The sequence below is a fragment of the Meriones unguiculatus genome, chromosome 1 (assembly GCF_030254825.1).
Source record: "Meriones unguiculatus strain TT.TT164.6M chromosome 1, Bangor_MerUng_6.1, whole genome shotgun sequence".
Taxonomy (NCBI): Eukaryota; Metazoa; Chordata; class Mammalia; order Rodentia; family Muridae; genus Meriones; species Meriones unguiculatus.
In genome coordinates, this window is record NC_083349.1 from 18,710,396 (window position 1) to 18,738,040 (window position 27,645).

A 27,645-nucleotide genomic window follows, 5' to 3' on the forward strand; every position below is an offset into this window, starting at 1 on the left:
GGCCATGCACCCTGTGTGCAGTTTGCAGACTCCTCCTTCCACTCTGTCCCGTATTGGGTACCAACCACCTGTGCATCTGGCCCATGTTACTGCCCAGTGCTGGTTCCTTCCAGTCATGTCCAAACCCATCCAAGTTCTTTGCTTTTTCTAGGGAGCAGTGGTGCCAAGAATGGACTTTAATGGGGTGACCCTCTTCTCTACTGCAGCTCTCTGCTGGCTTAGATTCTCTGTGCTCACACTCCTTTATCTGCTGCCCACGGCCTCAGTGCCTTCTTTTCACAGGGCCTTGTTACTGAGTACAGTGTCAGCAGAGACTTTATTCTAAGGCCTTTTGCATGACTGACTAAAAAAGGGTCTGTGCTCACAAGGGCAAGAACTAAAGCCATAGAACGTGCTGTCCCTTTCCTGTCCCCTGCTACACCAGAGTATAAGGGTCCTCGCCTTGCAGGCTGCTCAGACTTGCTTAGGCTTGGAGTTTCAGCTCTGCATTCTTTTGTAGTAAGTAAGGCTGTTTGTGTTTCAACAATAGCTTTCTCTTTTGGTTAAAAAAGTAACTTACAGCAATTAAAAAATAAGCCAAATGTCTTAGGATTTTCATTAAGAGAGTGAGCTTTCTGTATTTTCAGGTTCCACACCCTCACTTTTAAGTGCCAGAATGGTGGGATGAGACTCGGTTTGAACGGTAATGAGGCAACAGTGGAGATAAACCTGAGAGAGGAGTGGGTAGCAGGAAGCCAGTTTTTGGGCGTGTATTTATTAGTGAATGATACCAGGCTTGGTTTTTGCAGTGGCATCCCCCTCCCTTCCTGACCTGAGGATGGTGTGGCATCTGAACACAGATGTGTGAGCTACTAAGAGGGAAGTGAGGCTCAGGGAAGGACTGAGTGACCTGCCTTTCTTGTGCCTCTGACATGCCATGTCAGGGCTGAGTGGTACGAAAGTGTTGTTCACTGGTACACTGCCCGAATGTGGGCAGCCTTCAGGGATAAGTCTGTGTGGCACCCATTGGGATGGCACTAGAGGCTTTCCAGGCTTGCTTATCTGTGCATTGTGTTAGGCGTCTTGTCATAAGCCTTTTGTCCCTGCCTTCTGGGAATACAGGGTTACCTTTTCATCTCTGTGTTGGTGAACTCGAATAGCGAACTGATCCGCTTGATTAACAACGCCATCAAGAACGACCTGGCCAGCCGAAACCCTACATTTATGGGCCTGGCCCTGCACTGCATCGCCAATGTGGGTAGCCGTGAGATGGCGGAGGCCTTCGCTGGAGAGATCCCCAAGATCCTCGTGGCAGGGTATGTACCTGGGTACAGTTGATGGGCAGCATGCGCTCCTTCTAAACACAGTCCACTCTGTGCAGTGTGGGATGTCATGGAGCCCTACTACAGAGCTCAGAGGCACAGAGTCTCTCCTGAGGTCACTGAGACTTAAAGCAGATCATAGAAGAAAGCCCTTCTTAGCCTGTAGCCTTGTGTGGACTCCAGGGAGAACGAAACCAGTTGTTTGGCATAGCCCTGAGTCTAATCCCTTCCAAGAAACATTGGAGCAAAGGCCAGGCCCTTGTATCTTGAAAATTCTACATCATCTCCCCCTCAGTTCATTTGAAGAGCTGTCAAATGGTGCTCAGGGGTCACTCTGGAAGAATTTGAAGCAGCCCTGGACTGTGTCAGGCATCAGGGTTGGCAGAGGCAAGGCCAGCTTTGTCTGGTTATGTGCTTTATGCTGTTGTGTAGCCAGTCTACAGACATAGTGGTTATATTCATCATGGTCTAGGAGACAGGATAGGACAGTAGTTAGTGATCTGAACAGGGTGTCAAGGCCCTGGGAGCAGTGGCTGCAGCCCTCTGCTACTATGGAGCTGGCATATAGGTAGGGCTCCCAGAGGCCAGAGCTTTCCTGCATTCTCTACCTGGTCAGCTATCTGGGGAAAATAGGTGCGATTGGCATGGAGTAAAGAGTTGGAGAATTTTCCATTTTCACAGCGGAGAGCCTACACTGTCATTCAGTAGGCAGAAGTACAAAGATGGTTTGCATGGTACAGACACAAAGCAGAGAACAGTGCAGGCCTCTGTCACTGTGCTGTGTGCAGGAGCTTTAAGCCAGCCCCGATACCTCAACCCTGAGCAATGTGAAGCACAGGCGGGTACAGGAACCAGCTGTAGAGAACTGTCTTGTGGAAACAGGTTCAGAAATGTGGGTGTGAACCACAAGAGATTGATGAAGAGATGCAGTACAGAGCTGAGTGGCCGTGGGAAACTCAAAGGCTTATTACTGTAGACTATAAGCAGAAATCATAGAGAACACAGGGGTATCTGAGGGAGATCACAGTGGGTGTTTGGGTAGAGGAAGGGCTGGAATTGAGACCAGAGAGGAAGGAAGTTGGGCAGGATGCAAATGTGAGCTGCTAGCAGGGTCTCCCTGGCCTTCTTCCCTCGTAGTCACCATGAAGTCCTGTAGACAGGGCACCTGAGTTCTTTGTGCTCCATCAGGAACCTGGCTTAGACATCTCTGTTACGTTGCTGCCTTCTGGCCCTGCCACAGGGCTGGTGTAATGGAGGAAGTGCAGGCAGGGAAATCCTTGAAAAACGTTAGAGGAGCAGGAATATTTCCTGAAATACACAAGAGCACATGCCGAGTGACCACAAGACTCAATGCCGAGTAAAGGTTCTTTAGCAGAAGACAGATGGTGCCTCCCTGTTCGAGCATGTTGGACTGTGGGGACAGTTCATGGGAGAGCTTACCGTGGCACCCTGTAAGCAAGTGGCGAAACCCCTCTGAGCACTAGATGATTCTGGGAACAGGGTTTGAGCACCGTGGTTGAGGGTGCTCATTAGTGTGGCTCTTGGAGATGGAAGGACAGTGAACATAGATGATAGAGTAGGCCTGTCAGCAACAGGATGTGAGGCTGGGGAGGGAAGTGACATTGTTGCCCTGGACACAGTAGAGGATCAGTATATCTTGACAGCTGGGCGCTGCTCTGGGCCCAGTGGGTATATGAGGGTGCTCTGTGTCCTTACCTCTGGGCTGGCAAGTGATTGTTCCTTTTCTCTGAGCTGTCTGTTAACATCAGCCTAGGAACAAGAGGAGATGGCCTCCTGGTTCAGCATCCTGGTTGTATGTGCAGACAGAAACATGGTTCTTTTTGCACAGACCCTGAAGTAGCCTACAGTGAAGGCACCTGACAGTGACTCCTATGGGGTTGAAATGAGGCCTGCTCTTCTCCCCATGGGATAAGCATCTAAAAGAATTTTTAGGCTAGGCTGCAGCTTAATGGTGGCATTTATCTAGTATGTGTGAAGCTCTGGTTTCCATCCCCAGCACTACACATAAACCAGAATTACTGAGTAGTGATTTTTTTTTTCCCCTTTGCAATAGTCCTGGGGCAGATTTAGAAGGTTTTCTTATTGGTTTTGCTTCATTTGGCAATAATAATAATCCAGTAACCAAGAGATAGCTGAGCTAGAGTCCATAGACCCTTCTCTTTCTTGTCACTACAGCCACAGTTCCCACAGTGCCTTAAGGAATTCACCTAGTTCTCCAATCCTCCACCCCCACCTCCTGAGACACTTTGTAGCTCTGGCTGTCCTAGAACTCACTATAAAGAACTGGCTTCAAACTTAGAGAGATCCACCTTGCCTTTGTCTGCTAAGTTCTGGGATTAAAGGCGTGCACCCTGTGTCTGGCTTTCCAGCTGGTTCTGATGGGGATGTTCTGACAGCCTCCTCCAACAAACATCTCTTGGTCAGCCTATTTTTCCCCCACTGTTTGACTGTTTTTGAGATAGGGTCTCAGTGTGTAGTCTGTTTGGCCTGGAACTCACAGAGATCCTTCTGCCTTTGCCTCTTGAGTGCTAGGATTAAGACATGTGTCATCACACCTTAGGAGTCTTCTTGGCAGGGACTATTAGGGTGAAGGGGTCTCCAGAGCTGCTCTGTCCTCAACAGAGCAGATATTATCTGCCTCCCTGCTTAGTGTCTGTACCCACTTACAGCTTTGTTCTTCTGGCCTCTGGGTGGCCTTGGAAGGAGGAGAGAGAGGGGGCAGCTTCAGGCCCTCGAATACATGGTAGAGCTGGAAGGCAGCAGCTGTGTGTGAGGTGTGTGAGGTGTGTGAGGTGAGGAAGGGAACTCAACAGCTGCATGTAGCTGATGTGAAGCTGCAGACTGGGCCAGGACACAAATGTGCTTTCTCTTAAGACTTTTCAGTTCGATTTGGTGTGGTAACATATATTTGTAATCTTAGCATTTAGGCGGCTAAGACAGGAGAATCTTGAGTTTGAGGGGAGTGTAGGATAAATGATGACACTTGTATTAAACAACAATGAAAATCCAAAGAAAAAGAAAAAGAGACCCCACTTCTTCACCAGGACAAGACAACTTGAGCCTGTTGCCTCAGCATAGGGTGAAGTGTGAGGAGTAGGCAAGACACCGCTTATATTTCAGGCCTCCAATCTGTTCTTGCTGTAACGAATTCGGGGCTGGGGGGGAGTTCTGTGATTCAGATAGGAGCGCCATTGACATGCCTGTCCTCTGTAGTCCATATTGTATTCATTGTCCAGAAGGGGATGAGAGTTGGTGCCTTTGGAAGCCAGAGAGCAAATAGTGCAGGCTTTTTGCCTGTGTGGTGTCCTGCTTGAGTTGTGTCCTTTAGAGTGACCTAGGCAGTGCTGGCATGTTGAGCTGTGCAGGCCTACCTGACCCACTGGTCTCCTGGTGAATCTCATGTGCTGTCCACACAGCCCCATGCTCTGCTTGGCTTAGTTTGTGGTACCTTTAGAGGTCACCGTTCTCCTGAGTGACTGATGTCTGTTTTCCAGAGACACCATGGATAGTGTGAAGCAGAGTGCAGCCCTGTGCTTGCTGCGCCTGTACAGGACATCACCTGACCTAGTTCCCATGGGCGACTGGACATCTCGTGTGGTACATCTCCTCAATGACCAGCACTTGGTAAGTGTCTGAGTTTCATTCCATTCTTAACCACCCAGTAGGCTTTTCAGAAGAGCTTTGAAGAAGCGGCACTTTGAGATACTCAGGTTGATGAGGGTGACACATGGTCTTCTCTGCAGCTAAGCACACAGGCTGCCAGCATCTCCCTGCAGCAAGTCAGTTTCCCAGTGAGTCCATCTATGCAGGGTGAGTCCCACTTAGCACTTATGTTCCTATAAGCTGTTTCTGTGGGGCTGTGATGGGTGTGTTCCACCTCTTGGCTAAGCTACAGTGTGCAAGTCTTACTAAATTACCCATATTGTAGAAGACCCAGAAGTTTGTGATTTCATGACTAAAGCTGCTCAGCTGGGTGGGAAAGAGCTGAGGGCTATGGCATCTGCTGCTTAGACTATTGAACAAGTGAATCTGATCACCTGGCTGGGGTCAGGCAAGTATGTTAGCTAGTTACCTTTTTTTCTCCCAGGATAATCTGCTGTGAAAGTTAAAGATTGTTAGATGCACATTCAGACAACAGTACATGAGGCTTGCACTGGACATTTTCAGTGACAGCCATTCAAGCTGTCCCTGTGTCAACTTGTGGTTGTTGAGATAGGAGTTAGAGTAGATTTTGAAGGGAGTGCAGAGAAGGTCCTGGGGAGGAGCCATAATGCTTTGTGAGTGGGCCCTGAGCACTTAGACCCTGAAGTTTGAGTACCACCTGGGGATCAGAAGATACTGCTAGAGGCCACCCACTGTGTCAGATAAATGGTTTCTTCACCATTGACAGACTGTGTAAACAGTCAGAATTTTCCAGTTTTATAGCTGAAGAAACCAAGGCCCAGAAAGGTTAAAATTCTCATACCTGTGTCAGACTTAAACCAGGTTTTTGGAGGCTGTGAGAATCAGGTGTCACACAAATGTGCAGATGAACCAGCTGTGAGGAGCATTGAGCAGCATTTGCACTAGTTCAGCACCTTCTATGGATGGTTTTGTCTGTGGAATTATGGCAGAAGTTATTTTTGGCTCTCTGTTGTCACCTGGCTGTGGCTTCGAGTCATTTCCAGATAGCAAGGCTGGGTTTTTGGTGCCAGGATACTGCCTCTCTCTGGATACTGATTCTGTGACCTCAGTTTCTTGGTTGCTTTTAGTTTTTCACATGTGTATTACTTTGCTAGTATTTTGGCTCATGACAGAAACTCAGTTCAAAGTAGGATAGGTCAGGTCATCATATCCAGACCCACAGGACTTGCTTAGTAGCCCAGCATGCTGTGTTAGCTGCTCCAAACCCATGTCCAGCATTGCCATTGTAGAAGGCCTGAGACGCTGCTCTCCCAGACTCATTTTTAGGGACTGTAAGGTGTCAGAGGCTTGCTTATAGTAAGCTTGGTGCCTTTTCTGAGAATAGTGTTTAATCGCAAGGCCAAGGACCTGAAGGCCAGATCAGGAATATGCAGAAGCCAGCAGTAGAGGGATGTACTGGGTGAGGCAGGAGCTAGCCCTAGTGACCTGTAAGGGGGGGTAGATGACCTAGAGCTTCAAGGCCTGAGCTGCCGTCTGGGCAAGAGATTTGGAGATGGAGCAAAAAGCCAGGGGTGCCCTATATCCACCTGAGGCCAGGGGATACCTGAGGACCATGTGCTAGCATACTGCAGTGTGCTTCTTATTTTTAGCTTCCTGTGAGACCACAGAAGGGGGGAGAGCAAACCATGATGTGGAGGGAGGCCAAGTCAGTGGCCAACAGTTATGTATTTGCACGTAGCTTGAGTAGCTGTCTTTCTTGTGGATTTGGTCTAGCAATGCCTGACTCCCAACCTAATGGAATTTACATTTGGTTTTGAACAAGCATCTTGCTATCTAGCTCAGGCTGGCCTTGAAGTAACAATCATGCTTCTTCCTCTGAAGTACTGTGATTACAGAAGTGCCATACTTCCAGGCTAGAGATTCCTTTACTTAAGCAAAATCTTTTAAGAGGTACGTACTGAAACAGCTGCTTGTTGTCCTAGGACAGTGGTAGACCTCAGGTCTTGTGGGGGAATGCCATGGTGTGCCGGGGTTTGAGCTGCTCCCATCTGAGCCCAGGCAGTGTATGGGGATTCTGCAGGGGATCAGTCTCTAGCCAAGTTAAGACACAACAGGACTGTGAAGACTCAAATAAGTTGGAAAGTTCTATCTTCCATTACATTGGGCACAGTGATTAAAGGCAGCTAGAGCAGACAGGTACAGAGGTACACAGGTGACAGAGATTAAGGCTCTCAAGCTTTCCAGTTGCAGCCTAGCCCTGCTTCACCTGCAAGTATGTAGGCCAAGCTGGGCTAGATTTCCAGTTTCCAGAGAGAAAGTGGACCCAGAAGGAGCCAGTCTGCCTTGCTTCATTTTTGCAGACCTCATGTCAGTCAGGCCAGGTCTGGGGACCAGGTGACTGTAACCATAGAATGTACTTTATATGTGTCACCTGTGGTGCCTGTGGGCCTCCTGATTGGAGTCTTCGTCTTTCAGGGTGTAGTGACTGCTGCAACTAGCCTCATCACCACACTGGCCCAGAAGAATCCTGAGGAGTTCAAGACCTCTGTCTCTCTAGCCGTCTCTCGACTCAGCAGAGTAAGTCCTTGTGTGGGGACAGACATCAGGGTGGATTTGATCTTCATTGCTTGATGAATTATTACTTAATGTTTTAGAATGTAGGATATTTGACTCACATTGTAAATTCCAGAATAGAAATTGCCCCTGACATTCCTTGACACATTTCTTTCTCTTTTAGTTGACAAGGACCCTGCCCTATCCAGTGTGCTCATTGAGGGGCAGTTGCCAGTGCCAAGTTCTCCTGTCCCCTCTCCTAAAGGGGAGAGCCTGTTAGCTGGTATAGTCCCCACCCACCTTCTCTGCAGCTAGGACTGGCCCTGGCTTTGTGTCTTGGATTTTGTCAGCAGGTCTGTGTGGCATGTTTTTATTTTGTATGTGTCTGTCTGGCAGCCTTGTGTGTGAACTCCTCACTTTTGTTTGGAGTAGCTGTTGCTACCTTTTTGATCCTGCAGAGAAGCGGCTATTCAATGGAATGCAGTGTAGTCATCCTTGTTGTCAAGCCTTTTGTTCCTTTCTGCTTGGAGATAATCATCAGTGACTGGCTGTGAGCAGCCCCAGGTGTCTCATGGTCTACATACATGTGTGTGAAATGTTGGTCGCAGTGGGATGGCATCGCTCAGGCTGTAGGGGTTTTCAGCTGTTACACCGGCAGCAATGTTCCTCTGCTCTGGCCTTGCCTGAGGCTGCTCACTTTGGCCTTTTGGACTTATGTCTTGTGACATAGCTTGATAATCATTAATGATGCTGAGCATTCATATGGATTGGCACTGTTGGCTGCATTGGATTGGAACATGCAACTTTCTAGCACTTACTCCTTGCTGTTCTTCAAAAGTAGTAGGTGCATATGGCCTTTGCTGATCTATGTGTAGAAGTTAGTGTGACATGCTATTTGCCTTTTGGGGGGCCAGAGAGATGGCTCAGAGGTTAAGAGCACAGGCTGCTCTTGCAAAGGTCCTGAGTTCAATTCCCAGCAACCACATGGTGGCTCACAACCATCTATAATGAGATCAGGTGTCTTTTCTTCTGGTGTGCAGGTGTACATGCAGGCAAAGATTATATACATAATAAAAAAATAAAAAAATAAAAATAAAAAGGCAGGCTTTCACTGTATAATCCAGACTGGTCTTGAACTGACAGCCCTTCTTCCATGACCAGGTGTATTACAAGTGCTGGCCATGTTAGTCTTTTGCAGAGTCCTCTGGTCAGACGTTAAGTTGCTGAGCCTCCACTGGTCAGCATACTAAATTCTGCTTGTGAGGCCAGCTGTTCTCAGGCCATATCTAGGTGGCACAGCTGCCATTGTTCAGATATGAGAGACCCAACATCCTGGACTACCCTAGAGAACTAGTTACTCTATGGGTCCTACTTCCTGCTCTTCCCACACTGCTCTCTGGAGCTATTAACCTGGTCTCTACCCCCAGAGTCTATTGCAAACCAGGAGTCTCTGTAACCTTCTGTAGCTTTTTAAAATTTAAGATTTTTAAGATATGGTATCAAATTTAAAGATTGTCTTTTATTAGATTAGTAGCTCTGCTTTATGTCTAAAATGCTATTCTCAGTGATCGCTTAAAAATTTTGTTCTTTTTTGAGGTGCAGAGGATTGAATCTAGTACCTGTGTGTGCTAGGTAAGCACTTATGCTGTGCTATATCACCAGTCTAGAATTTATGCTTTATTTTTTAATTATTTATTATGTAAACAGGGTTGTCTGCATGTATGCGTGTGTGCCAGAGGAGAACACCAGATCTCACTATAGATGGTTATGAGCCACCATGTAGTTGCTGGGAATTGAACTCAAGACCTTTGCAAGGGCATCCAGTGCTCTTAACCTCTGAGCCATCTCTCCAGCCCGAATTTATACTTTATTATATAGTTGTCTTTTTATTTTTTTTTTTTTTTGTTTTTAGTTTTTGGTTTCTCGAGACAGCCTTAGCCTTGGCTGTCCTGGACTCGCTTTGTAGACCAGGCTGACCTAGAACTCACAGAGGTCTGCCCGCCTCTGCCTCCCTGAGTGCTGGGCTTATAGGCATGCACCATCAAGCCTCGTTGCAGCAAGACCTTTTAAACACTGAGCCATCTCTCTAGCTCTCTCTTTTCATTTTTATTTGGGTTCCGTGGGTTGATCTCAGGTTGTCAATTTTATGAGCCATTTTTGCCCACGCTTCCAAGGTCTTGCTGTGTAGCCTGGCTTGGACTTGAATTGGAGATTCTCCTCTTCCCCCTCCCAAGTGCTGGGACTGTAGGTGTGCACCACCATGCTGCTATGCAGGCATGCCTGATTTATCTGTTTATTTACATTGTGTCACATTGCTTATTTATTTATCCTGTGCTTTTCCTCACAGCCACGGGGTGTGTTCTGCGATCTTGATTTGTGTTTTTCTAATGATGAAATTGGGCATCTTTACATTGCTCATTGACTGTGTGCTCATCTCATATACAGAAGTGGCTAGTCCCACTTTTTTTTTTGTTTTTGGTTGTTGTTGCTTTTTTCCCCTGCTGGGAGGAATTGTTGCGATTGAACTGGTGGCCTGAGTCTAGGTGGTTTTCCATCCCTGAGCTACACCTCTTGTCCCCTTCTCTGTTGTAGCTTCATGGACCGCATCTGAGGTGTGCTTCATTGACCTCACTAAGTCCTCTGCAAAGCATTCACTTTGGATTTTCTTGGTTTTCTCTGTTGTGTTCTCCTACTTTGTTCCTGTTTATGTCTTTCTTGTCTTCTTTTTTCCTAAACATTTAGAGTCTTCCTTGCCTTCCTGGTATAAATAAATGCTTTTAAAGTTACAGGTTTCTCTCTGAGCATGATGTAGCTGGAAAATACACATTGGAAAGACAAATAACACTGGGCCTGTCTCTGCATTTCCCAGAGGCGGTGTTGGCTTGTTTCTGTCTGGCTTGGCTGCTTGCTGTCTACGCTCTTCCCTGTTTAGGCCTTCCCTGACGCGGCTGCCTGTGGAGGGGTGTCCACAACCTGAGTTGGAGCTTTCTAGAACGTGCTCACTTATGGCTAAAGGCTCACATAGGTACACTTTTAGGAAGGGAGTAACCCTGAGTCCTTAGAGAACAGGAGGGAACAAGCAGCTGGGCATGGTGGTGCAGGCCTTTAATCCCAGTACTTGGGAGATAGAGGTGAGTGGATCTCTATGAGTTCAAGGCTAGCCTAGTCTACAAAGTGTGTTCCAAGACAGCCAGGGCTGTTGCATAGAAAAAGTCTACCTCAAAAAACAAAAACAAAACAAGAGTAACAAGAGGTAACAAGAGAGGACAAGGGGCTGTGTGCTGATGGGGACAGCTATGGCATCTGTGGTCACAGCTAGGCCAGGGGCCATATTGGAGGAGGTGGAGATTGTATTAGAGCAAGTGCTGCCTGGCTCAGCCAACTCATAGCATGGCTCAGGCTTGGGGGCTGTGGGTCAGAATATTAGCTTCTTGGGTTGTCCCTTTCGTTCTGGGTGACCTTGAGGCATTTTCTTTAGCGTTTTGCTTACTTTCCAGCCCACAAAGGAAGCACTGATTCCTTCTTTAGGTGTCAGTGTTTAGTACTAAGGGATGGTTGCTGCTTGGCTATTGCTTGGAAGCAGCTTTGGTTATCTGTGCACCATACACCATAGCCCTTGTGGTGACAGCATTTGGATATGTCTTCTGAAAGGGGTGCATAGTGTGAGCTGACATGGCCATGCCAGCTTCTCTTTGAGAGGAGACAGGAAACAGTATTGAATATACTGAGTACCGCAAACTTCTCAGAAGGCATGGCCCAGGGAGCTAGGGCGGCTTTTCAGTGGGTCCCTGTGGAGGCTGCTGAGGGCAGCCTCTTATCCACTCACCTGTTTTACAGATTGTGACATCTGCATCAACAGATCTTCAGGATTATACTTACTACTTTGTCCCAGCTCCTTGGCTATCAGTCAAACTTCTGAGACTGCTGCAGTGCTACCCGCCCCCAGGTAATGTCCCCTGCAGCCCTTCCAGGGTTGACTGTGGCACCCCCCACCCCTCAAGTGGCATTCCCCATACCCCTTCCATGCTCCCTACTCCATGGCCACAGACTCAGTCCATCCCAACTTCTTCCTAAGGAAGAATTTGATTTCTTAGTTGATTAAAGGCTTTGCTTATTATGTTTAAAAGTGTATTAGGCGGGGTGTCAGAGTGAGGTCATGTTAGTGAAATGCTGGCATGGTGGACACAAGGACCTGAGTTCAGTCTCAAGCACCAACATGAAAAGCCAGACATGGTGGTACATACTTGTAATCCCACTAGCAGAGAGGCACACACAGGAGGATCTAGTGTACGTTGACCTCTGTCCCCTCACACATGCACATATATCCACACACAACTACTTGAGCACCACACACAAAGTTCATTGGGAGCCTTCGTTCTCTTCTGCTCTCTTCCTCCTCTTCTTTTTTTGCAATAGGTTCTTTCTGTACAGCTCAGACTGTGCTGGATTACTAGCATTTGGTCTCTATAGGTTTTAGTTTTAATAGTTTTTATATTTACTGTGTGTGTGTGTGTGTACTTGTGTGTATTGTGGGTGCATGTGCCACAACATGCACATGGAGGTCAGAGGGCAACTTAATGGGACTTGGTCCTCTCCTTCCACATGTAGTTTTTAAGGATTGAACTCAGGTTGTTAGGCTTGATGGCAAATGCCTTTATCCACCGAGTCGTCTCACTGGCCCTTGTTTTTTTTTTTTTTTTCTTTTTTTTTTCTTTTTTAAATGATTATTTATTTTCTGTGAACCTACATGTTTGTCTTTGTGAGGGTGTTGGATCTCCTGGATCTGGAGTTACAAATAGTTATGAGCTACCATGTGAGGGCTGGGAATTGAACCCTGGTCCTTTGGAAGAACAGCCAGTGCTCTTAACTGCTGAGGCATCTTTCTAGCCTTCTTAATGAGACAGGTCTTATGTAACTCAGTCTGGCCTTGAACTTACTACATAGTCTTGAACTCCTAATTCTTCTGCCTCTGCCTTCTGAGTGCTTTGATAAAGGTGTGTACCACCATGGCTGGCTTTATTTAGTGTTTTGTTTTGTTTTGTTTCCTCTTTATATTCCTTTGTATTTTCTCTGTTTTGGGCGTGATAACAGAGAAAAAAGCCTCCTTGTCTGTGAAGCTCCTTAGAGGTTTTGCCCATAATTCTTAGGTTTTTATGACTAACATACTCTAAGTGGTAGTACTTTGTGCCGTCTGAATAAGAAGCAGGTGTGACTACCACAGCTGCTCCATCCCCACCTCATGTTTATAACACTGGAACAGGGAGCTGTCCCATGGCAATTTTCAAATGCTCCCAGTCATACCTGCAGCTGGTAATAACCGTCAAAGGCACCCATAGGACCAGCAGTACATCCGAGGCATCTTGCCTAGGTGTGGGATTAAGCTAGTAGGATGAGTGCCAAGGAGCCCAGCTGACAGTTGTGTCTTGCCCAGAAGACCCTGCGGTGCGTGGCCGCCTGACCGAGTGCTTGGAGACCATCCTGAACAAGGCCCAGGAGCCACCCAAGTCCAAGAAGGTCCAGCACTCAAATGCCAAGAATGCTGTGCTGTTTGAGGCCATCAGCCTGATCATCCACCATGACAGGTGAGCCACTGTGAGCAGCACACCCCTCTCAGAGACAGGGTGGAGGCTGGCCCTTGGTGTCTGCTGTTTGTGCAGAGGCTGACAGGTGGCCTCTTCTCTGGTCCTGGCTGTGCTGGGTAAAACCACTTACTCCTCTTGCTTCTCCAGCTCATGTGCCCTCTCTGGCCTCTAGGGCATCCCCGCTAGATACTTTTCTGGCTGTGGCATCTTCTCCAGACCTATATCTTGCTTCTGAGTATTTCAAGAGGCTTTTCTGAAAGGAAGGGACATCTGCATGCTGTTAGCTTTGCTGCTCAGGGAGGCATGCTCCAGTATTGTGGAGTCTCCTGGGGCAATGATACTGACACCTCCCAGCTCCTGTAGAGGGTCCCGGGTGGGTCACAGGCAGTGGTTGTTTTACACAGCACAGGCTTGATTCTGATCATTTATGCTCAGCCCTGGTGGCATGTTCTTGTTGTATGCCCATGGCACTGCTCTTTGAGTCTCTGCCGGAAGCATGAGGCTCAGGAGCAGGTCTGTAGCAGACAGCTGCTTTTGCTATATCATTTAGATAATGTTGCTATGACAAAAACAGCCTGTCAAACTGGAGCAGGATTGAGAATGAACTGTTAAAAACAAAACTTGCAAGTAGGAGGGGTGCCACACATCTTTAATCCCAACACTCAGGGAGACAGAGGCAGGTGAATCTCCGTGAGTTCGAAGCCAGCCTGGTCTACAAAGCGAGTTCAAGGCTAAATAGAGAAACCCTGTCTCGAAAAACCAAGGAAAAAAACAAAAACAAGAAACTTGCAGTGTGAGGGAGATTTTCTTGGTCCCTAAAAAACAAGTAAGGAGGAATAGTGACGATTTAGCCTGTGTTCCACATTCATAGCCATCACCACACACTTTCTGCCTTAGCCTGGTCCAGTTTCCTGCATGGCTCTGCTCCAGGTTGGTTTCTGTCCAGGTCTCTTTTTTGGATACAACTTGAAAAAAGCAAAATCTTGCACTACCAGAGCTTTCCAGAGTCTACTCTGGAGTAGGGGAGATCCCACAGGTTCATTGGAAAGTCAGTGCTTCTGCCTTGCAGCTCCTCTTTACTGTACTCTTTACAACAGCCCTTCACTGGACTCCTTCCACTGTCACTTCTCATTGTACTTCTTACTCTGCTGCCTAACTGAGCCCTTTCCTCACTGCACCCACTCTTTACTGCACATTCTCCTTACTGTATTCCTGTCTTACTGCGTCCCTCTTTACTGTACCACCTCCTCCAGCATCTCTCAACCCCCTGCTGTACATCTGCCCCCTTCACTACACTGCCTCCTCGCTGTGCCCCTCCTCACTGCTTCCCCTCCTTACTGTACTCTTCTGGAGCTCACAGCCCTCTCTGACTATAGTCCTCTCCTTACCGTGTCTTTTGCTTCGTGCAGTGAGCCAAACTTGCTCGTCCGTGCCTGCAATCAGCTGGGCCAGTTCCTGCAGCACCGGGAGACAAACCTGCGCTACCTGGCTCTAGAGAGTATGTGTACCTTGGCCAGCTCTGAGTTCTCTCATGAGGCCGTCAAGACCCACATTGAGACTGTCATCAATGCCTTGAAGGTGTGCTCCTTGTTGGTCATGTGTGGCTGCCTTTATGAGGAGGCCAGAAGACTAGGAGGTACCTCCTGTGGCCATAGACTAGTCCCTTCAAGCTGTTTAGTTTGGATCCTAGAGTGTTTGCCTGGCTCCTGTCACTTGTTGACATATGGGGTGAATATAGTAATTGGCTGAGAAAGCTGTCCATCTTCCTGCAGTGAAGCCCTGCTGTTCTCAGGGATACAGCACCTGGGAACAGAGCTCTAGCCAAGTAGCTGATTTTGTCTCTGTTGTAGCAGTCCTGCTCCATGGGATGATTTCATGTGACACCTGCTTGGGAGTCCAAAAATAGTATAGTTCAGTAAGCAGAAATAGTGTTTTTTGTTTTTTTTTTTTTTGATAGAAAGATGAAATATTTTGTTCTCATCTTCAGGAAGGTTTACCTTGTCAAGGATTTTAGATTCTTTTAAGGATTAGAATTCCAGGATTTAAAGAGCCTGGCTGAGGTTACCTGTTTTCATATCTGCTTCTGAGTGTGAGAGTGACATTATTAATATGCACCTCTGGCATGGCACACACTGTCTGCTGTATCTACATGTTAGTTCATTGGGGAACCATAGATGTAGACCCTTCATCTTGGTGAGTGTTAAGCTGTAGTGAAGCAGGTGTGGCCCTGATCTGTATTTTTGTGTAAATCAGTAGGTATTTTGGTGTCTGTCTTAACATGAGGTTGCATTTTAGATTTAGTTTAGTCCTGGCTGGGTGTCTGTTCACCGCTGCAGGGGCCTCCAATACCTGCACTGTGCTTTTCCAGCACCATGTGTGGTAGGGTTTCTGGAGTCTCTTTCTCACGCCACCTGGAGAGGGGCTCAAGAACCTGCCTCGGAACCATTTCCCAGGGCAACATGGAAGGTGCTGGTCTGTGCCCACACAATGGAGAGGTCTTAGTGACTTGTTCATTAGGCTTGTGTGTGATCCTCAGAGCTTGTCAGGGAGGAGGGAGAGTGAGCAGACAGAGCTAGAAGTAGGCCACCCTGACTGGACTAAGTATGTGGGACAGGGCAGTGAGTTGTGTGTGGGTTCCAGGTGGCCTAAGCTGTTGGGTCCCATATATAGGGGGCCCAGTCGGGGGTTTGGGGACAGGGAAACACCCTGCCTGATCAGGACAGTGCGGTGAGAATGCCCCAAGACAGCTCCTATGGCATAAATAGATGCTAGACTCATAGACTCATAGAGCAGTGGTTAGCCACAGTCTACCAACCTGTGCTTTGCAGGAATGGCTCTGACTCTGCCTTGTTTCTCAGACGGAGCGAGACGTGAGCGTGCGGCAGCGGGCAGTGGACCTGCTCTACGCCATGTGTGACCGCAGCAACGCCCAGCAAATTGTGGCTGAGATGCTGAGCTACTTAGAGACGGCTGACTACTCCATCCGAGAGGAAATTGTGAGTCCTCGAGCCTACGGGGCTGCCCAAGCTGTGCCCTGCTTGGGAACTCATGTGGACATGAGTTCCAGTGGATGGTTTCTGGGTGGTTTTCAGTGGCTGGCAGGCGTACATGAGGGTCTAAGACACTAGATAAAAGATTTCTTGGCATCAGCTTTTTTGTCTCTTTAGCCTTCCAATGTGGACATCTGGCAGTACAGAGTATGGTCATCTGTGCCAGGCAAGCATGAGCTGAGTTTTAAAGTAAAATTTTTTCAAGATATTCTTATTTTGAACATGTAGTTGCTGCAGGATTGGTTTTCCTGGTGTCTCCTGGCATATTAGTGGTTAATATTTAAGCTGTGGTCAGTTTTGTGAAGTGTTAGTTTCAAGTCGATGCTGGTCAGCCAAGGTCATGCACACCTGACCATTGTTGTATCCAGCAGACTGCTTACATGAAACCCTGTGTCTTAGGGAAGAAATAGGCAGGTGTGCAACCACAGATGAGAGGCCCTGGCCTGCCGCACTTAGTATAGCACTGATCTCTCTGTGGCTTCTCTGGACCCATAGTGACACTAGATAGGGGATGGGAGTGGGGGCAGCAGCTGTGAGGATAGCCTCTCTACTGCTCTACCTTGTGGAAAATATTTTCTCAATGTGTCACTCCTGGAAGCTGAGTGCAATGTGAGGCTTCCTTGAGAACTAGTAGAGAGATGGGGTAGTGTGGGCACTGGCTGGATTGCCTCACAGGGCCCTGTAGCAAGGGTCTGACGAGGAAGGGCTAGGCGGGCTAGGCGCTCACACTGGATGTTTTATGACTGTGCCATGATCTAGGGAAGGCCTGAGAGAATAGAAGTCAAGAAGGCTTCTTAGAGGCAGTAACCAGCTGAGCTACGGGCTAGGAAATGAGGTGCTAGAACGAAGGGTCTACAAATGATTGGAAGCTGCTGTCTCACACCAGGCAGAAGGTGCTGAGGGCCACAGTCTGTTGCTTGGCCTTTGCCACATTATAGTGGCTTTATAGAAACCCTGCATGTGACAGTAGCCAGGAACAAATGGTAGAGCACACTGCTCACACTATCGAGAGGCAGAGCCTAAAGGAGACCACAGTCCCACAGTCCCCCTCCAGTGTCCAGTTCCCAGTAACAGCAGGCCCTCTACTGATCCTCCTTAAAAGTCTCCCCACCGCCTACTGTGCTGCCCTGGAATCTAAGCCTCGAACACCTGAACATCAGAGGACATTCAGGATCCAGCTCTGGCAGGCAGTGTGGGTGGGCAGAGGGTTAGCCTGCGTAGGGAAGGGCTGGCCTTGGTTGGGACGTGGCTGGACATGTGGCTTTCAGTTCTGTTCAGGCCTGGTGTAGTCTGTGTAGGCCAGGCTCTCCTCTCAGTCCCCCTCCTTAGATTGCTCTTGGAGTTTCCAGCAGAGGTGGCAGTGGCATCAGTCAGTGTAGTTGTGCTGGTTTGCCCTCTACCCCCTTCTTTCTTTTCCATTGAAAACAATTTTTTCATGTATTTTGTTTATTTTTTTCTTTTCCAATTCCTTCCAGATTCTTCCCACCTCCCTCTCTATCCAACTTTATATTCTTTTTTTCTCATTTTAACCTTCATATTTTTAATTTTTGAGATTATAATTACATTTTTTTCTTTTTCTTCCTTCTCAACCTGCCTATATACCCTTCCCTGCTCTGCAAATTCATGGTCTCTCTTTTCATTAATTGTTATTACATTTATATGTGTACGCAAATATATATATATTCCTAAATATAACCTGTTAAGTCCATATAATGTTACTTGTATGTTTTCAGGGCTAGCCCTTTTGGCACTGGACAACCAGCTAGTGTGCTTTTCTCTGGGAAAATTGCCTCTCCTTCTCCTGGCTTTCCTCAGTTGCCTGTATTTCTTTGTAGGGTTGAGGCCTTGTGGGCTTTTCTTTGTCCACTTCGGCATGTCTATTAGTTCATCATTGTTCACCTTACATTTTGGTAGTCATTTTGGTGAGACTTTGTGGATGTAGCTCCTGACGTTACTAGGAACACAGTCTCACAGCAAACTCCCTGATCCTTTGGGTCTTACGATTTTTCCTTTTCTACAGTGTTCTCCGAGTCAGCAGAGTGAAGTTTACTAGTTAGGCATCAGCTTGACTTCTCTGTATTTGAAGAGATATGTGAGTGTTGTCTTCAGCAATAGGGACTTACCATCAGTTTGTGGAGAGCAACCAGGAGATGTTTGGGAGCTTCCATGGGGCCCCTTTGGCCAGCACTCAACAAGGTGTAGCCCATTCCTGGCACTGGAGGTTACTTAGTGGCACAAGATGTCTAGTTAAGGCAGATTCCTTGTATATGTATATATTTTAGGAAGCTTCTACAGTAGTAAGTTCAATATGTTTTTTCATAGCATAGTTTGTCTTTAATTTATTTATTATGTATACAGTGTTCTGCCTGAATGACAGAAGAGGGCACCAGATCTCATTATAGATAGTTGTGAGCCACCATGTGATTGCTGGGAATTGAACTCAGGACCTTTGGAAGAACAGCCGGCACTCTTCGCTTCTGAGCCTCAATGTTTTTTCAAATGGCCATTAGTGTCCCTCCTCCTAATCCTTCCTGTGCCCTTCCTTCCACCTTCCTCCCTATTTAGCCCTACTATTTTAATTTCCTTTATTTCCCCTTCCTTGGGAAATCCTATCCTACTCCTACTCGTTTACTAGGTACCTAACTTCTGTGGTTATTCAGATTGTAGCATGCATATTGCGCATTGAAGGCTTATAAACTGTAACATCAGCATATAAGTGAAAGCATATGTGTCTTTTAGGGTCTGGGTTACCTCACTCAGGATGATTTTTTTTTTCCCAGCTCCAACCATTTACCTGTGAATTTCATAACTTCATTTTCTTATCAGCTGAAAAATATTCCATTGTGTAAATGTACCACAATTTCATTATCCATCAGTTGATGGACATCTAGGTTGTTTATAATTCCTGGCTATTTTGAATAGAGCAGCAATGAACATGAGTGAGCAGTGTCTCTAGTAGAAGGATGTACAATCTTTTGGGTATATACCCAAGTGTGTATATACCCACGTTCGGATATTTTTGCTTTTGAGACACACCCCTATAGAGCTCTGGCTATACTAAAACTCTATGTAAACCAGGCTGGCCTCAAACTCAGAGAGATCTACCTGTGTGCCTCCTATGTGCTGGGATTAAAGGTTTGCACCACCATGCCTGGATTGCATAGCTGGATCTTGAGTAGATATATTTATTCCCAGTTTCCTGAGGTTCTGAGGAACTGTCATTGGTTTCTTTAGTGGCAGTATAAGTTTAAACCCCCAACCAGCAATGAATAAACACTCTTTTTCCTGAACTTTTGCCAGCATGAGCTGTCATTTGTTTTACTCATCTTGGACATTCTGACTGGGGTAGATGAAATCTCAAAGTAGTTTTAATTTGCATTTCCTATATGGCTAAGGGTATTAAATATTTCTTCAAGTATTTCTCAACCATTTATGTTTCATCTTTTGAGAATTCTGTTTTGTTCTGTATCCCATTTTTAAATTGGGTTATTTGGTTTTTTTTCTAATGTTCAGTTTTTTGTTCTTTATCTATTTTTGATGCATACTATCAGATGTATAACTAGTAAAGACCTTTCCCCATTCAGTAGGCTGCCACTTTACTGCAGTGACGGTGCCCTTGCCCTACTGAAGCTTTTAAGCTTCAGGAGGCCCTGATCATTAATTGTTGGCTTTAGTGCCCATGCTTCTAACTGGGGTTTGCCTACAATTGCAGAGGGTTAGTCCATGAGCATCATGGTGGGCAGTGTGGTGGCAGGCAGTCCTGGCCACCAAAGCAGTAACTGAGAGCTCATGTGACCTGCAAGTTGTAAGCAGACGGCCTGGCAAGGGCCACAAACCCCACCGCCTGTGATAGGCCTCCTCTAACAAGACAACACCCACTCTAAGGCTTTCCCAAAGCAATCAAACATAAGAGTTTATGGAGACCATGCAGAAGCTCATTAGAACTACCACACTCTGGAAGTGTCAGGGAGTCAGCGAGGTAAGCTGATGCAGGGTTGGGGTGTGGCTGATCTTAGCAGATTGTCTTGAGTATCAGCATCTTGTCCCACGTGTAGCTGTTGTGCCCCGTTACACTGTTATGTCCCTGGAGCTTTTCTTACCTGAGCTAGCTTCTCCACTCTCGGAGCAGTGGCCTCTGATCCGAAAGCTAAGCATCAGGTCATTCAGCAGCCTGGCATAGTCTTGTGTGCCAGCATATATTTTTTGTGTCCTGGGTAGCGTCTGCCTGAGGGCCCTGTTTTTTCTACAGGTGCTGAAGGTGGCCATCCTGGCTGAGAAGTATGCGGTGGACTACACTTGGTATGTGGACACCATCCTCAACCTCATCCGCATTGCAGGGGACTATGTGAGTGAAGAGGTGTGGTACCGTGTCATCCAGATTGTCATCAACCGTGATGATGTGCAGGGTTATGCTGCCAAGACGGTGTTTGAGGTATGGTGGGGAAGGGTGGGCACCCTTATTGGGGACAATGGTGCCTAATCTTGATGGGACAAAAATGGGTCTCAGGGGTGTTGCTTTTCCCCCTTCTTGCTTCCATCTATAGTTCTGCCCTTCTTGCACTGATGGCCCCTATCAGGAAGCAGTAATCGCCATAATCATACTAGGGCTGAGACACTTGGGCTGTTGCGTGGCTTACTAGCTATCCTGTGCATGAGGGACATCATATGTCTACTTTATCTCAGGAGTCTCTAGGGACAGCAAATGCCTTGCTGGTGGGCCCCTTTGCTGTTGGCACTGCCCCCATCTGTCGGAAGCCAGGGTCTGCCCAGGCTTTAGGGGAGTCCTCCTTGACATAAAAAAATAGACCTTGCGAGGAAGGGCCTCCCTGTCTTTGCTGTGGCTTCACTTTGTGTTAGCTCCCTTTCCTGTGGCCTACCTCCTGTCGTTCCCTGTTTCACAGGCATTGCAGGCTCCAGCGTGTCATGAGAACTTGGTCAAAGTGGGCGGCTACATCCTGGGAGAGTTTGGAAACTTGATAGCTGGGGACCCACGATCCAGGTAAAAGACCCAAGGGAACAGGGCTGTGTGCTGCACTGGACTGCCCCACTCACTACACTGCTTTGACAGCCCGAGGGAGGAGGAGTCCCCTACACTGGGAGCTGGCGGTGTGTCCTCCTCCTCTAGCATAGGGTCCCCACTAGAGGTGCATGGGACAGATGAGATAGTGTGACTCCCCATTTGTGCTCTCTGCCCCTCTCAAGCCCTCTGATCCAGTTCAACCTGCTCCACTCCAAGTTCCACTTGTGCAGCGTCCCCACCCGGGCACTCCTGCTGTCCACCTACATCAAGTTCGTGAACCTCTTTCCAGAGGTGAAGGCCACCATTCAGGATGTGCTGCGCAGTGACAGCCAACTGAAGAACGCAGATGTGGAGCTGCAGCAGCGGGCTGTGGAGTACCTTCGTCTGAGCACTGTTGCCAGCACTGACATCCTGGTGCGGGCTCCTGGCTGGGCTGTTCGGTGCTGGGGCCACTGGGCTGGTGCTGGGTGCCAGGATGGCCACACCAACCTCTAGTCCTTCTAACAGGCAACTGTCCTGGAGGAAATGCCACCCTTTCCTGAGCGTGAGTCCTCCATCTTGGCCAAGCTGAAGAAGAAGAAGGGCCCGAGCACAGTGACTGACCTGGAGGAGACCAAGCGTGAGCGAAGCATTGATGTGAACGGGGGCCCTGAACCTGTTCCAGCCAGCACCAGTGCTGCGGTGGGTCCTTGCCACTGGTTACCTGGAGCCCATCAGGGTCCCATATCCCCAGGGTTGAGATGAACAGGGCTGGTGTCTGTGGAAAAGCTTGTGTTTAGATACTGAGAGTTCAGTGGAGTCCAACCCTGGACATGCGGCTGGGTGTGCCCCTGAGCCTAGGATCTTTGGGGTAGCCTATTCTCTGAGGCCAGGTTATGGCTTCTTGGGACCAGGCCAGCACCTGTGGCTCTCTGTGGTGGCTTATTTTTAGACCTGAGAGCATACACTTTTTCTGTAGGAAGCTGGTGTGTGTGTTTTCAGTCGATTTAGAATGGCTTGCCTTTTGCCTCTTGGAGGTTTCCTGTAGTGACTAAAGTAGGACAAACTTCCCCTCTGTGTGGCAAAATGAGAATATTCCTGTGGATGGAAGTGTACAGTGTCTGATATTCATTTGGATGATATGCCATTTGGAAAGTTCATTACTGTCTTTCTCCAACTAAAGCAGGAGCTAGGAATGTGGTTCATCAGATGTGGTCTAGGCTTTTTTGGTTCTTTTCTGATCAGCCTCTGTGGCCCTGTACCACTTGGGGGAACATATGTGTTGCTGCCTTTGGTGGCCCTTTTGAAGGAGTTATGCAGCCACATAAAGGAGCCCAGGAGTGCACTCTGTCCCCAGTATCCCATTCCCTTCTTTGTGCCAGCCAGCAGCAGTAATTAGGCCTGTGTCTGGCTGAGGCCTAGCAGGCTGTCACTCATACCTGTGCCCCTTGCATGACAAAGTCTTTGAGCATCTCTTTTATTTGAAGTAATATTCATACACATTGTCACATGCTTATATATGAACTTACAAAAACCACAGCATATTACAGCTGTTTTAAAGGATAAACAAAAACAAACAAACAGAAAAGGATAAACATTTCGGCTTTCCTGCTAATACGTTTTCATACACTGTGGGCATTCTTTGCTGTGGCTCAGTTCCAGGCCTGGTCCTGTTTGAAGGAGTTCCTGTGTCTGGGCCAGACCATTGCTACCTGTGTGCGAGGTACATGTAGTCAGTGACTACCAGCTGTGCGCAAGATGTGCTGCTGAGAATAGATTCGGGCTCTAGTTTCATGATGTTTGCCTTCGTGCTTGACCAGTAGGATGTTCAAAAGTCATTCAGAGTGGCTCTTGAAGGCATTGTCTCACGCCTGTAGCAGCCCACATTTATAGAGTAGCCTGGGGAATGCTGTGTACCGCACACAGAAGTGTGGGTCGGCTGTGATGTGGCAGGGGCACCTTTGAGTAAGTCAGGTCTGGGGAATGAATGGTGTGACAAGCTGTGTCCTTGTAATGTAGTAACTTTAAGGGCTTTAGTTTGCTTGTGTTTTTTTTTTTTTTGTTTTTTGTTTTTTGTTTTTTTGACAGGGTTTCTCTGTGTAGCCCTGGCTGTCCTTTAACTTACTCTGTAGACCAGGCTGGTTTTTAACTGAGACATCCCTCTGCCTCTGCCTCTGCCTCCTGAGTGCTGGGCTTAAAGGCCTGCTCTACCACCACCTGGCTTCAAGGGCTTTTTCCTTGATGATTTTATATATGTGTATTGTACATATTGATCACTTTCTTCCCACCCTCTTACCTCCCCTCCACCCCTTCTACCCACTTTCCTTCCTACACATTTCTTTCTCTCATTCCTATCAACAGTCAGTTGTTGATGAGGGAAGGACTGACAGGGCTCTAACCTTTACTGATAAACTTTTGGCCATTGATAGAGTCTGGGAGTAGTGGAGTCTTTTTCTTTCTTTGTGCATCCACTGCTGAGCCCACCATGCTCCAATAGATAGCTCCAAAACTATCGTAATATAGATATTAAATTCAGTAGATCGTACACCAAAACTTTTCTGTTGTTGTTTGTTTGAAACCAAATCTTCATATTGTAGGCTGTGCAACCCAGGCTGGCCTAGAACTTGCTATGTAACAAAGAATGACCTTGAACTCTTGCTTCCACCATGTGCAAACCTTATTGTTTGAAGAGTTGACAGTAGTGTGCATGGACTTACTTCTTAAGCCATTCATTTCCATCTTTTAGATGGCAAAACTTTTTTTTTTTTTTTTTTAAGAACTTTGTTGTTTTTGTTCATAGAGCCATTTGTGGGGAAAATGCAGACGGTTTTCTATTTGTATGAAATTATGATGATAGTATGAGGTGAATGTCCTCATCTATACTCAGGGGTCTAGGGGAGGTTTGCTTTGTAAGTGGCCAGCAGCTCTCACTTGCTGGCCTGCAGTCTCTGGACTGCTCTCTTCCTCCATCCTCCAATACCTGGCTGTGGAGTAGACATAGGGCTGTCCTGGTCTTAAGCATCCAAGTATTCATGCTGATTCTCCCCTTTCTTCTCTTCCAGTCTACACCTTCTCCATCAGCAGACCTGCTGGGTCTGGGGGCCGTTCCCCCTGCTCCCACAGGGCCCCCTCCCTCCTCTGGCGGTGGGCTGCTGGTGGACGTGTTCTCAGACTCAGCTTCCGCAGTTGCACCTCTTGCTCCCGGCTCCGAAGACAACTTTGCCAGGTAGCCCAGTTTTTGAGTACTGCCTGGGAGACGTGCTGGGGACCCAGCAGTATTGGTGATTTTGTGCTTAATCCCTAGCACCCAATGGATACTATTAAAGAGGAGGCTGGTGTTCTTATAGACAGAGCATGAGGGTGGCTGTGCTTTGCTTTGGAGTCTGATGGCACCTTAATGATTTCTTTTCCTTGGGGAGTTTGAGAAATGCTCTGAGCTTGTTTCTTCTTTCCTACCTACTCTTCCCCACCTCCCTTGTGGCTTTCAGCTCTGTCAGGGTTTTTTTTTGTTTTGTTTTGTTTTTTTTTTTTTTTTTCTGTTCTGTTTTGTTTTTTCTTTTTTCTGTGTTTGGCATACACCTTTTTAAAAGAAATCTCCTTCAGCTCTGTGCATAGATAGCTGCCTTCTACCATAGTGTCAGATGCTTGCCTGGCTCTTTCTTGCTGACTTCATAGTTATCTTCTGCTTGTATACCCCTTGTCCAGCTACTTTCTCTATTTTCTATTTTTAAAGCTTTGGGGTCACTTCTCTTCCTTGTTGGCTGATTTTGCCAGCTTCCCCGCTGCTCCTCACTCTGCTTTTGCTCTTGTTCATGGGTGGTGTGGAAGCTCCTTGTGCCGTCCAGTGGCAGTGGACTCTGTCTGGGAGACGTTAGACTGCAGTGTAGGACGGCCTTTTCCCTCCCTGGAGATGATACCAGGGTTCTTGTGGTTTTAGAGTTTTCATTTCCTTGTATTCATTTTGCACATGTTCCTTCCTTCCTGTTAGGAAGTGTGTGTTTGGAGGAGGCTGCCTCTGTGGGCTGTGAGCAGACTTCTGATGGCTTGAGAACTGCCGAGCTTGGTACATGAGAGCTTTGAAAACCCGGCTTCCCAGGCCCTTGTAGAGGCAGTTTTGACAACCTAGTTTTGACAGGCTCTGCATCCTTAGCCTTGCTCTGTGTCATTTCTCTATGACAGCCATAGGCCCTGGGTCAGCTATTCCCTAGCGTCTGGTAAAGAAGGGTATGCAGAATGTGGGTGGTAGTCATTTGCAGCCTTGAGTCTCCCTCAATTGGTGTAAACTTGTGGTATACGCTCCCCAGCTCCAAGCAGTCATACACCTTTACTTTTTCCTTTTCCTGTCCTATTGGCCTGATCCTCACAGGTCTGTTAAGGTTAGGGTAGTTCTTCAGGACACTAGCCGGTGCAGAGATTTGCCTGTCTTGTTTGATGTGTTAGGGTTATCACATGTTGTTTACTTTGTGCATTGTGGAAGGTCCTGTTGCTTTGGGCAGTGCAGCAGGTATGAGGGAGGTTGCACCCTCCATAAGCCTAACATGACTTCTGTTCACCTGTGAGTTCCCTTGGGTCAAGGTGTGGTTGAAGGGAATTTTTGGAAACAGCCAGCCAGCCATACATGGATGGCAGGGCCTATTCTGTCATGTAGATGATAGATTGATATGCACATCCAAGCGTGTGAGCCCCATAACCTCTGTTCAGGCTCCTTGAGTAGCACCCAAACTGGGCTTGGGTAGAGTGCTAGCCTAGGTTGAGGGGCCCCCGTACTAGTGTTGGAGCCTCAGGAGCCTCAGACCAGGCTGAGGTTCTACTGTCCAGCCACATCCTGTGAAGTAATGGTCGTTCACATGTATGTTGTTAACATGTTCTCAGAAGTGTGGGGAAAGAACTGAATAGATAGTGTTTTGTTTTGGGAGCTCTCACTGTAGTCAGAGGTAGGAAGATAGCTCTTGGGTTGTGACCTGGATGGCTTGAAAAAGCTGGTGGCATTTGGGTCTTTGGTGTGTTCACAGGGGACTCTGTCTCCATTGCTCTTGTGGCTATTGTATAGAGTGGGGCCACAGAGCCCCTTCTGCCCTGAGTGCCAGGGACAATGTGATGGCTTCATTGCAAGGAAGCAGCTCTTGCATATCCTGGAGTGACAACTTTGGAAAAGTTGATTGAGTTGATTGATATATGATCCAGGGCAGAGGTCATTCACTTTGGTTCTTGAGTCTACTCAGGTAGCAATTGAGACCTTTAGTTGTGCTGCCACATGTGACCTTCTCAGGCACAGAGGAGGTCCAGCTGCACCTTCTGCAGACCACCCATTTCTAGCCTCCTCAACCCCAGATCCCCTTGGGTGATAGTCACAGAAGATGCCACCTGTTTCTGAGGGGTACCTAAGGAGGCTTGCCATAGGCTCCTGGCTCTGGCTCTAGCTCAATAGACCATGATAAGGCCCTTGAAGCTTTTTACCTTTGTCTTTCTCTGTCTTCACAGACAGAGACAGCCCAAAAATACTTTAAGCCCTTTCTAAAACAAATCCTACTACTTCTGGTGAGTGGCTCTGCATGATGCTTAACTCTCCTTTTCTTGTAGGTTTGTTTGTAAAAATAATGGTGTGTTGTTTGAAAACCAGCTGCTTCAAATTGGACTTAAGTCAGAATTTCGGCAGAATTTAGGTATGTGTTTTATCCCCCACTCCCCCTGGATATGTGTTTTATTTAATAAAAATGTCTTTAGAAATTATTAGAAATAGCCAAACATGGTGACACACATCTGTCATCCCAGCTTTTGGAGGCGGACACAGGAGAATTGGGACTTTGAGGGCACTCAGGGCTAAATAGCATATTCCAGGCAAACTCAGGTTACATAGTGAGACCTCCCCCAACCAAAAAGAAAATTGTTTTAAAAAGCCAGCTGTGGTACCCAGGAGGCAGAGGCAGGCAGATATCTGTAAATTTGAGGTCAGCCTGGTCTACATAGTAAGTTTCAGGACAGCCGGGACTGTTACACAGAGAGGCCTTGTATCCCCTAGTCCTAGCATTTGGGAGACTGAGGCAGGAGCATCGTCATAAGTTCTAGGCCAGCCTTGGCAATAGTGTAGGAGCCTGTCTCAAAAACAAAACAAAACAATAAATACAAAAACAATAAAAACAACCCAAAAGGAATTAGGGGAAATTATGTAATGAGAAATGTTAGTAATCTACACACTGACACGTATCATGGAAGGGTGGATGAAGGGCTATGCATAGCTAAGCCTTGCGCATAAATGGTCTTTTTTAGGTTATATGTACTTTACCACAGCTAAAAAGGGAAATTTTTTTTCTTGAGTGTCAAGAACATTTTGCCCACCAAACTCTTGGAGTTGTTACTCAGATGGGCTCTAAGTCTCTGAGAAGGGAGAAGGAGTGTGGAAGACAGAAGGCAGCATGCCTGCTGTGCAGGAGCTGTGGGTGTTGAGGACCAGTAGCGTTTCTCTGAGAGATGCCAGCTGACCTGACCCCCTGTACCTGCTCTAAGGCCTTCCCCCT

At 47.3% G+C, this 27,645-nt stretch overlaps 1 protein-coding gene across 2 annotated transcripts in view; it reads left to right on the top strand.

The window, feature by feature from the left end:
- Positions 1-27,645, top strand: part of Ap2a2 (adaptor related protein complex 2 subunit alpha 2) — a 65,074-nt gene that overhangs the window by 31,675 nt on the left and 5,754 nt on the right. Inside the window, exons 4-16 of one of the 2 annotated variants that reach the window (XM_021646230.2) lie at positions 1,102-1,295; positions 4,817-4,946; positions 7,422-7,523; positions 11,337-11,445; positions 12,931-13,081; positions 14,491-14,659; positions 15,940-16,077; positions 20,381-20,563; positions 21,033-21,130; positions 21,334-21,565; positions 21,659-21,832; positions 24,193-24,356; positions 26,711-26,793. In XM_021646230.2, the coding sequence (XP_021501905.1) occupies positions 1,102-1,295; positions 4,817-4,946; positions 7,422-7,523; positions 11,337-11,445; positions 12,931-13,081; positions 14,491-14,659; positions 15,940-16,077; positions 20,381-20,563; positions 21,033-21,130; positions 21,334-21,565; positions 21,659-21,832; positions 24,193-24,356; positions 26,711-26,793 (1,927 nt within the window). The remainder of the gene's footprint in view (positions 1-1,101; positions 1,296-4,816; positions 4,947-7,421; positions 7,524-11,336; positions 11,446-12,930; positions 13,082-14,490; positions 14,660-15,939; positions 16,078-20,380; positions 20,564-21,032; positions 21,131-21,333; positions 21,566-21,658; positions 21,833-24,192; positions 24,357-26,710; positions 26,794-27,645) is intronic. The other variant, XM_021646231.2, reaches the window with a different exon arrangement.